At 29.7% G+C, this 9,974-nt stretch overlaps 1 protein-coding gene across 1 annotated transcript; it reads right to left on the bottom strand.

Moving 5' to 3' along the window:
* Window positions 1–1,237: 1,237 nt before the first annotated feature.
* LOC129289254 (probable methyltransferase PMT16) lies at window positions 1,238–3,717 on the bottom strand. The gene is made up of 3 exons (XM_054926042.1): window positions 3,648–3,717; window positions 1,757–1,884; window positions 1,238–1,645 (listed from the first exon to the last, which is right to left on the bottom strand). The coding sequence occupies exons 1-3, from the start codon at window positions 3,715–3,717 to the stop codon at window positions 1,238–1,240; spliced, it is 606 nt and encodes a 201-aa protein (XP_054782017.1).
* Window positions 3,718–9,974: the final 6,257 nt, after the last annotated feature.

Here is a 9,974-nt window from a genome sequence, read left to right as displayed (position 1 = left end):
CATAAGAACACAACAACAATTTCATATTTGAAATCTTAAATTAAGGGTAATTTAATCATTTATATTATTTTTTAATGATAGAAATGTCTTTAGGGACTTTAAGGAGATTACAGCATTTTTAGGGGCCAAAATATCATTTATATAATTCAAAAGAATTTTATTATCATTTTTTCTTTTAAAATATTTATTAAATTTTATTCTAATAAGATTTTAAGGTAAGTGCTCTTAAAAAAAAGACTTTAGGGCCACCATTGCTCTTAAAAAAAGTTCAAAAATAAATTAGTACTAAAAGATATAATCAAAGTCTTACCAGTCAACAAAAAATAAAAAACTTAACAGCCTCTTAATAGAAAGATGTTTTTTATCTCAAAAAAATACTTTAGAGAAAAAATTGACTTATTTAAAAATATAGGGTGTACAATACTCTCTCAAAAAATAAGTATATGAGCAAAATTAAACTTTAATAACCCTTTTTATTTTTTGTAAAATAAAATAATTAATTTTAAAGTTAAAAGATTTAATTAAAAATAACTTTATAAATAAAATTTGGACATTTAAACTGTTTGAAGTTCAAAGAAATTTAGATCAGGTTTAGCTATTTAAATTTTTTAAGAAATCGAGCATATTTAAGTTCAGAGCTATTTGAAAAAATGGATCAAGAAATAAAATAAGCTCGCCTGCCTGATTTCTTGCCTCTATCAAAAGGCAAGATAAAAAATGAATGAGAAAAATAATATATATTTTTAAATGAAAAAAGGATCAAGAAATTAATGTACTTTTAGAATCACCTTCAACTAAAAACAAAAAATAACAATAGTAGGTGATGGACTTAGCCATTCCAACTCTGAAACTTGTTAAACTAACCCAGAACAGAGAAAGGCGAACCATTCGGTTTAACAAGCAACATCAGACGGTTCAAGAAATGCATGACATAAATCACGTTTGATTATTAAAAAAATAAAATAAATTAAATTAAAAAAATTAATGTAAAAATAAATTAAATCATCATTTACCTTCACATTAAGTATGATAAAATTTATTAATACATATTATAAATATAAAAATTATTACACACTAAAAATTTTATGAATCATAATTTCTACCTCCATAAATTAAATTATCTTCATTATGTGTGTGGTTTACTATTTTTTTAACATCTCATTTTCATTTTTATTTTTATTTTTATTTTTTCAATTATCCTTTTTAATAACTGAACGTCACCATAACTGCAACCTGATTAAAGAATCCACGTCGTCGCGGATTCAAGCATGGAGAGAGGACGTGAATATTGTACCCCACAACCAATGTCTATGGCGGTTCTGACAGGCTCATCTGTCACGTTGATCAGCTTTCCGATATCGTCGATGTACGCGCCGGCGCCTCGTGGAAACATGGTCCCACTACCCGGGAACCTGAACCGGTCCTTTTCGAACCGGATCCAGTTCTGTTCCGCCTTCTCAATCGTCAGACCCTCGTGGGGCACGTTAGCGTACCAGACCAAGTCCCGACTGGCCGGCCACCGGAACGGAATACGGTGGAGAAACGGAGTCCGAATCCAGAACTTCAACAGCTCCTCCTTTTCCAGGCAATCCCTTTCCCGGTAGATTAGCCTGTCACGATCGAATTTCAGGGATCTCTCAACGTCCTGTCGAGGAGTGTCTCAGAGAAGGACGAATGACAGGGAGGGAAATGAAACGACGCATCGCCGTGGGATGTGAGTCAGGGAGGTAATGACGGGACGAGAAGTCGAGAATGCCATCCACAGGCGCCGGCGAGATTTAGGTGGTCGAATTGTGCTCGACGCAGAAGGGAACAGGGACGCGTGAGTGGGCTGTGACGACGGTGGCTGACAGGAGGCCGACGAGGGGGGAGTGATGCCAGAGGCTAAGGAGGTAAAAGACAGTGCAGAAGAGGGTGGTGATGATGAAATAGTGAAGATTCTTCGTGACACTAGGAATAGTTGGGCAATTGGCCATTCTTGTTTGGTTTAATACAGAGAGGAGAGAGAGAGGAAGAAGAAGAAGAAAGTGTTTGGAAGCGAGAAGCGAAAAGGGTATAAATGAGTTCTTGGGCTTCCTGTTTTGCTTGTTTCGGAAGAAGAAAGGAATATTTCTGTGTATTAAGGAAAATATGGTGCAAATGGTAAGCACGTTGTATTATTAGTTATTAGTTCATGTCTCTTGATTCTCTCACCTTCATTTCCCAGCCATTTTCCTTTCTTCCCCCTTTTTAATTTCTCTTTATCTAATGTGAATCTTCCGTGAACATTACTATCTTCCCAAGTATCCGGGCTTCATCATAGTGGAAATTAACAGTAATAACAGCCACAGTAAATGAGGCCCGGCCATTTTCCTTAAGGGAAAAAAAAAACAGTAAAAAAGTTATTACTTGTAAATCATATGTCCGAGAGCTCTAGGATGGTAAATTGCTTTTTTGGGTAATATCTTCTTCAACATTAAAGAAGTGCAAAACACTCTATTATTAATAAAAGTTAATATTTACTGTTAGTTGATCATAGAATGAAAAAAAAAGTATTATAAAGTTATAAATAAGGATGAATAAAAGTTTCTTGGTCATTTTTTTATATTTTTTAGGCCTCTAACTGATAAATCTAAAGAACTAACTATAAATTGGACTCATTTATGATGAAGAAAATCCTATTTTCCCATTCCATTTTTCTCTATCATAGAAAAAGTTACTTAAGTTTGGGGGTTTAAAGCACCTTTGTAAGGGAGAGAGTAACAAACTCGAGAGAGAGTTTGAATTTTACTATAGCAACCAAGAGCCTAGATTAATCTTGAAAAGAGTTAGTGAAAAATTTCAAGAGTATGGAACTAGATGTAGATTCAAGTGGTTTGGAGCTGAACAAAGATAACAACTTCGTGCAAAGCTTCTCTTCTCAATGCTCAGTCCTATTTGGTGATATCTTTCTTGACTTATATTTAAATCTTGTGTTATTTGTTTATTTTTTTCATTAGCCCAATTCATCCTCCTCCTTAGTGGTTTTTACAATTGATATCAAGCCTAGTTGCTCAAATTTGATTTAATAATTAGAGTTAAAATCTTACTAATGACTAATTTTGTATATGATAATCTTAGTGAAGAATTGTCAATCACCAAACCACCTGCATTTAATGGAGAAAAGTATCCCTTATGAAAAAGTGGTATGATGATATATCTGGAAGCACTTGATATAAAAATGTTGAACATATTCACCAAAGGTTCATACATTCCTTATGAAAAAGTGGTATTATTTTATTTTTTGTAAAATTAAATAATTATTTTAAAAATAAAAAATTTAATTAAAAATAATTTTATAAATAAAATTTAGGTATTCATGCTATTTGAAGCTCAAAAGAATTCAAGTCAGATTTGGCTACTTAGGCTTTTTAAGAAATTGAGCCCATTTGGGTTTGGATCTATTTGGGAAAATTGATCAAGAAATAAAATAACCTAGGCCTGCTTGGTTTCCTTCTTCTACCAAAAGGCAAAATAAAAAATGAATGAGGAAAATAATATATATTTTTAAATGCAAAAGGGATCAAGAAATTAATGTACTTTTAGAATCACGTTCAACTAAAAAACAAAAAATAACAACAGTAATTGGTGGACTAATCCATTCCTGCTCTGGAAGTTGTTAAACTAACCCAGAAGTCCAGAACACAGAGGTGAACCATCCGGTTCAACAAGCAAAACCGGGCGGTTCAAGAAATGCATGACATAATTACAATCCGATTAAAGAATCCACGTTGTCGCCGGTTCAAGAATCGAGAAAGGACTAGAATACTGTACCCCACAACCGGTGTCCGTGTCGGTCGGTTCTTATAGACTCATCTTTCACGTTGCTCAGCTTTCCGATATCGTCGATGTACGAGCCAGCGCCACGTGGAAACATGGTCCCACCACCAGGGAACCTGAACCGGTCCTTTTCGAACCGGATCCAGTTTTGTCCCGCCTTCTCAATCGTCAGCCCCTCGTGGGCCACGTCAGCGTGCGAGACCAAGTCTCAACTCGCCGGCCACCGGAACGGAATACTGTATCCGAACGGCTCTGGAACCCGGAACTTCAACAGCTCCTCCTTTTCGGGCAATCCTTTTCCAGGTAGATTAGCCTGTCACGGTCGAATTTCAGGGACCTCTCAACGTCCTGACAAGGAGTGTACTCAGAGAAGGACGAATGACAGGGAGGGAAATGAAATGACGCGCCGCCGTGGGATGTGAGTCAGGGAGGTAACGACGGGACGAGAAGTCAAGATTGCCATTCACAGGCGCCGGCGAGATTGAGGTGGTCGAATTCTGCTCGACGCAGAAGGGAACAGGGACGCGTGAGTGGGCTGTGACGACGGTGGCTGACCGGAGGCCGACAAGGGGGGAGTAATGCCAGAGGCTAAGGAGGTAAAAGACAGTGCAGAAGAGGGTGGTGATGATGAAATAGTGAAGATTCTTCGTGACACTAGGATTGTGCAGAGGAATAGTTGGGTAATTGGCCATTGCCCATTCTTGTTTGGTTTAATACAGAGGGGGGAGAGAGAGAGAGAGAGGAAGATGAAGAAAGTGTTTGAAAGCGAGAAGCGAAAAGGGTATAAATGAGTTCTTGGGCTTCTTGTTTTGCTTGTTTCGGAAGGAGAAAGGAATATTTCCGTGTAATGAGAAAATATGGTGCAAATGGCAAGCACGTTGTATTGTTAGCTACAAGTTCACGTCTCTTGATTCTCTCACTTTCATTTCCCAGCCATTTCCTTTCTTCTCCCTTTTTAATTTCCCATTATTAATGTGAATCTTCCGTGAACATTACTATCTTCCCAAGTATCCGGGCTTCATCATAGTGGAAATTGACAGTAATAACAGCCACAGTAAATGAACCCCACCCATTTTCCTTAAAGAAAAAAAAAAACAGTAAAAAAGTTATTACTTGTAAATCATATGTCCGAGAGCTCTAGGATGGTAAATTGCTTTTTTGGGAAATATTCTTCTTCAACATTAAAGAAGTGCAAAACACTCTATTATTAATAAAAGTTAATATTTACTGTTAGTTGATCATAGAATGAAAAAAAAAAGTATCATAAAAGTTATAAATAAGGATGAATATAAGTTTCTTGGTCATTTTTTTTATATTTTTAGGCCTTTATTTGTAATTTTTTGGATTCTTTGTTGTAATATTTTTATTATTTTGATAATTTTTGAAATTCTTTTTAATCAAATAATAGTTAAGGTTAACTTTTTTTTTTCAATAGGAGTTAGATTATACTATTTTTAAAAATTAGAGACATAAAAAATGAGTTTAGAATTATATATGTTTATGGAGTATTTTTTTAAAAAACAAATTTTCTCGGGATAGCTTCCATTAATTAGTGAAAAATCTAACCAAATTCAAAAAAAAATTGTCGTAATCCTATTTCTATGTTTAAATAAAAAATTGATATTTCATTTTAAGAAAAATTAAATATTATAGTTAATTTTAAGGGCTCCATAGCTTCAACTTTTTTTAATTAAAAAATATTTAAAAATAATTTCGAGATTTTAAAATATTTATTTTAATGCCATTTTTGTTTGAACATTAAAAAAATTATTTTTATATTATTTAAATAAATTTTTGAACAGTGATTTATTTTTTAAATATTTGTGTTTAAATATCTTTTTATATAAAGTAAGAATTATTTGTGTTTAAATAAGGCGTAAATTTATCCCTTAACTTTAAAAAAAAATTTCACCCTAAACCTAAAAATAATTTATTATTTACTAATATTTAAGTTTTATGATATATTCATTTATCTTCACACTTTTATCAATATTTTCTCTCATATATTGCATATAAATATTTTCAAAACTTATTTAAAGTAGTTCACCAAATGATAAAAATCTGACGTTGTTTTACTATCTGATTTTCTTTACAAGACTTAAATTTTCAAAAGTTCTTTTTTTTTTAGAAAAGTTTTTTTCATAAAAGACTGAAACAAACGGGCCATTAAATTTTTTTAAAAAATGGTAATAACTAGAAAATCAGATTTCTATTATTTTGATAAACTAAAATGGGGAAAATGATAACAAATATCTCAAAATATGTAAATGAGAATTAACTAACGCCAAATATGATAATTATTATTTAGTTCTTGGAAACTTTTCTGGGATTTTAATTTTTGACAAAATGAAATAATTTGCTCCTGATGACTATTTGTCTATTATGCATTGGAAAAATAAAAAATGAATAATTTGGTTAGACCTTTGGTTAAAACAAAATAAAAAAAATTTAAATATTAATAATCAGTTACTATTACATGTTAGAAAGTAACTATTTTCATTGGGCTGTTGACTAAAATGAAATATAAATGATAAATTTTGTTTTATTATTGATTAAAATGGAATAGAAAGTGATCATTTCCTTCCTGCAAATTTATTTATCAATTAAGTGCAGCTAAATTAATTATTTTTATAAGAAAGTGGTTATTTTCTAATTTGTTTATAAATAAAAAATTTATAAAAAGAAACTAGTAATTTTCTATTCTATTTTAGTGAATAACATATGTTTGTAGGGATGATAAAATAATTTCTTTCCTTCCTGGAGCCTTCTCTTTTTGTTCTGTTCTGTTTTTTAAGAATAGGGTTTAGACACACACATTTTTTATATGGGAATGTTTATAGAACGGAACAGAATCGAGACAACCCTATCTCATCTTAAAAAATTATTAGGACTAAATTTTTATCTCGTGTCTTATCTCATTCTGTTAGAGAATTGAGATAAAACTAGACCAAAATTGGGATGTCCCATCATCCCAATAAAGAGGATAGCGTGGGAGAAAGGCCTAAATAATAATATTTATCAATTAAAATTTTAAATTACATAATTTATTAACTTCAAAACAAAAACAACATGAGTACATAAATCACGACAATTATTAAATTACATTAATCACAACTATACATGTGCAACTTAAAATCAAGTATATATGAGATATAACACATTATGATAACAATTACTAGTAATCTTTAGGCTATAAGAGTAATAACAATAACCACAAATAAGCCTAACACAATATCAAGTTATTATTCTTTTTCTTTAGTTAAAATATGTTAAGCTAGTGATTCTTTCAAAACTAAAGCAAGAAATATGATATTAACAAAAATTATTAAATAGGTAAATATAAGAATAAATTATATTAATATAATTAATATATTGTAAAATTACCCTACATTGCTTATTATATGTCATTAAAATTATCAATAAAAAATATTTTATTTTAAATAAGAATAACACTTATTGAAATTATAATTAATATAAGTATAAATTATATTAATATAATTAATATATTTAATGTATATTTTTTAAATAAATAATATATATATACACATAAAATATTCAAGGTAAGACAGGACGTCCATAAGGCAATTCTGTGTCTCATCCCATCCCAAACTTCTTTCCCATCCTGTCATGCAAAGTCCAATTCTAATTATTTTCTGGTCGGGATGAGACATGTCCCGATATAACTAGGAAGAAGTTGGATTAATCAGGATGGGTACAAGCTAAACACCTCTAAATTTATACTCTTTTGATTCTCTTTATAAGTTATTTCTATCAACTTTATCAATACCAATACAAAAAAAGTATAAGGAATAAAATTGTATAAAATTTTAAATATATCTTTATATAATAAATTTAAAAAGTGATGTTATATTTTTTTTCTCTCATGAAGGAGAATTTTAAAAATATTTTTTAAATATTATTAAAAAAGTTATAATTTAATTTATAAATGAGATTAAATATATATTTTAAAATATATCTTATAAATAATATTGGAAGGAGTATATCAATAATTCTTTTGCCGGGAAAAAAAAAAAACCACTTTTACCGATGTTATGATATTTATGTGTAAAAGAAAACGTGCTATAGCCTATGCATATACTGCTTTTGAGCTTTCTAAATCTGAGGGCTAAATTCCGTGTTCCTTGTACTTTCATAGACAGAAAACCCACCAACCTTGCTTGTTCTTTGTCTCAATTGTCAGCTTCTTCTTATCTTCAGTTTTGAACTTTCATTTCTCAGTTCAGTATTCATATTTTTCCGTGAAAAAGTTGGTAGAAAAATATTATAATGCCAATTGCCAAAAATATTTTTAATTTGTGAACAAAATAATGTCAATGATAGAATTTTAGGAACTTTAGGAATTATTTAAAATTATTTTTGTTTTATTTTTATGAAAATTGCTATTTCGTCGAACATATTTTAAGAACAAAAACATGATAAAATAAATTTTTTTCATTCTTTTTTATTTTTCAGAACAATAATCTAAAAACAGCTTAAAGATGTTTATATTTGTCTATTTTTTAAAATAATATTTAATTTTTTTTGTTCGTCAAAATGCTTTTTAAATCATCTTATTAGGCAATTTTTTTTTATGTTGTCTTTTGTTTTAGAGAACAATTTTTTTTTTTCGAGAACAGGTTGCCAAACAAGCCATCATGTTTCTTAAAGATTCTTCACTAATTTGAGTTTAAGTTACAAAATTAAAACACTATAAAGTAATATTAAAAATCATTTAATTCATATTAAATAATTCATTATCTTGACCCAAAAATCAGCGGCAACTCCATAAAAAATCTAACCTGATTGTCAGAAGTTTGAAACAAGTTTAAAAAATTTTCATTCGGGAAAAAAAGTATTTTTTTTCAAATTATAATGGTAAATGATAATTTTCTAAATTATTAAAAAATAAATTAAAATCAAGAGAATAATTAAAATAACTTCTCGTTAAAAATACTTGATTGAATGTATATCCAACTCAGTGGGTGGTTTCAGTTTATCTGACTAAACTGTGTTAAGTTTTTTTAATAATATTTTAATGAAGTAGAAAAGAGTTAGAAGGAAGTACGAATTTGATAATAAAAATAATACTGGTATATGGCTGCAAAAACAATGTGATTGATTGTTATAATAGTTTATAACGCAAGCATGGAGTTAGATGATAAGATGTTGAATCCAAATGGTTCGTAATATAAAATGTCATTTTTTTTTTAATTTTAAACTATTTCATGCAAGACAAGCTCCAACCTATCCATCTTGTTGACCAAATATTCTCAACAAAAATAAATAAAAAATATGTATAGAAGAAATTTAGTTAACGTTTTGCCTTTCTCATCTCATGGGATGTTAATTTCTCATGACCTCATCAAAATAAGTAACAATAATTTTTTATAAAAAAACTTAGCTTTTCTACACTTTGCTCATATTTTATTTTTAGTTTGTATATTTTTTTTTATATTTTAGGTCCATACATTTTCATATTTTATCATACATAGCTTACATGCTTACATGCTATTAAGTTACAAAACAATATTTAAGAGGAGGAAAGTTTTTCCTACATTTTTATATTTTATCATACATAGCTTACACGCTTACATGCTTCTATTGATTGGACCTCTAGCTTGTATGATCTCTACATTTTGATATTTATATTTTGATATTTTTTTTTACCTTTAAGTTCCAATGCTTATCATACAAACGAGCACTGAAAACTCATCATTTCTGGACCACCATTCAGATTTAATTTGAATGGTCTAAGTTTATAGTCTTTTATTTTTATTTTTTAACAATTATTTTAAAAGATACAAAATCCAAAATAAAGATAAAATCTTAACTGTTAGTTTTTCAAATTTTTGTATTTAAAAAACACCAGTTAAAAAACTATAAATCTGGACCATAAAAATTAAATTTGATTGATCCAGAGATGATGCATTCTTAGTACTTATCTGTATAATGAGCATTGAAACTGATTTTTAATATATGTAAAAATTAATCCTGATTACCAAAAAAAAAAAATTCATCTCAATTTATTAAATCTTTATAATATTTCAGCCCATCTTCCTCATTTTGTGGCCCAATATGTACAGCGCCTACAGCCCAACCCCTAAGTCTTCTTTTGTTTTGCCCTTAAATTTCCACTGCCAAAAATATTTATGAAAAAAATGCTTTATGCTGAAAGA

Source organism: Prosopis cineraria, unplaced genomic scaffold, assembly GCF_029017545.1.
Source record: "Prosopis cineraria cultivar Desert tree isolate PC_DT_omini unplaced genomic scaffold, ASM2901754v1 PC12, whole genome shotgun sequence".
NCBI lineage: Eukaryota > Viridiplantae > Streptophyta > Magnoliopsida > Fabales > Fabaceae > Prosopis > Prosopis cineraria.
This window is presented reverse-complemented; position numbering and strand designations above follow the sequence as displayed.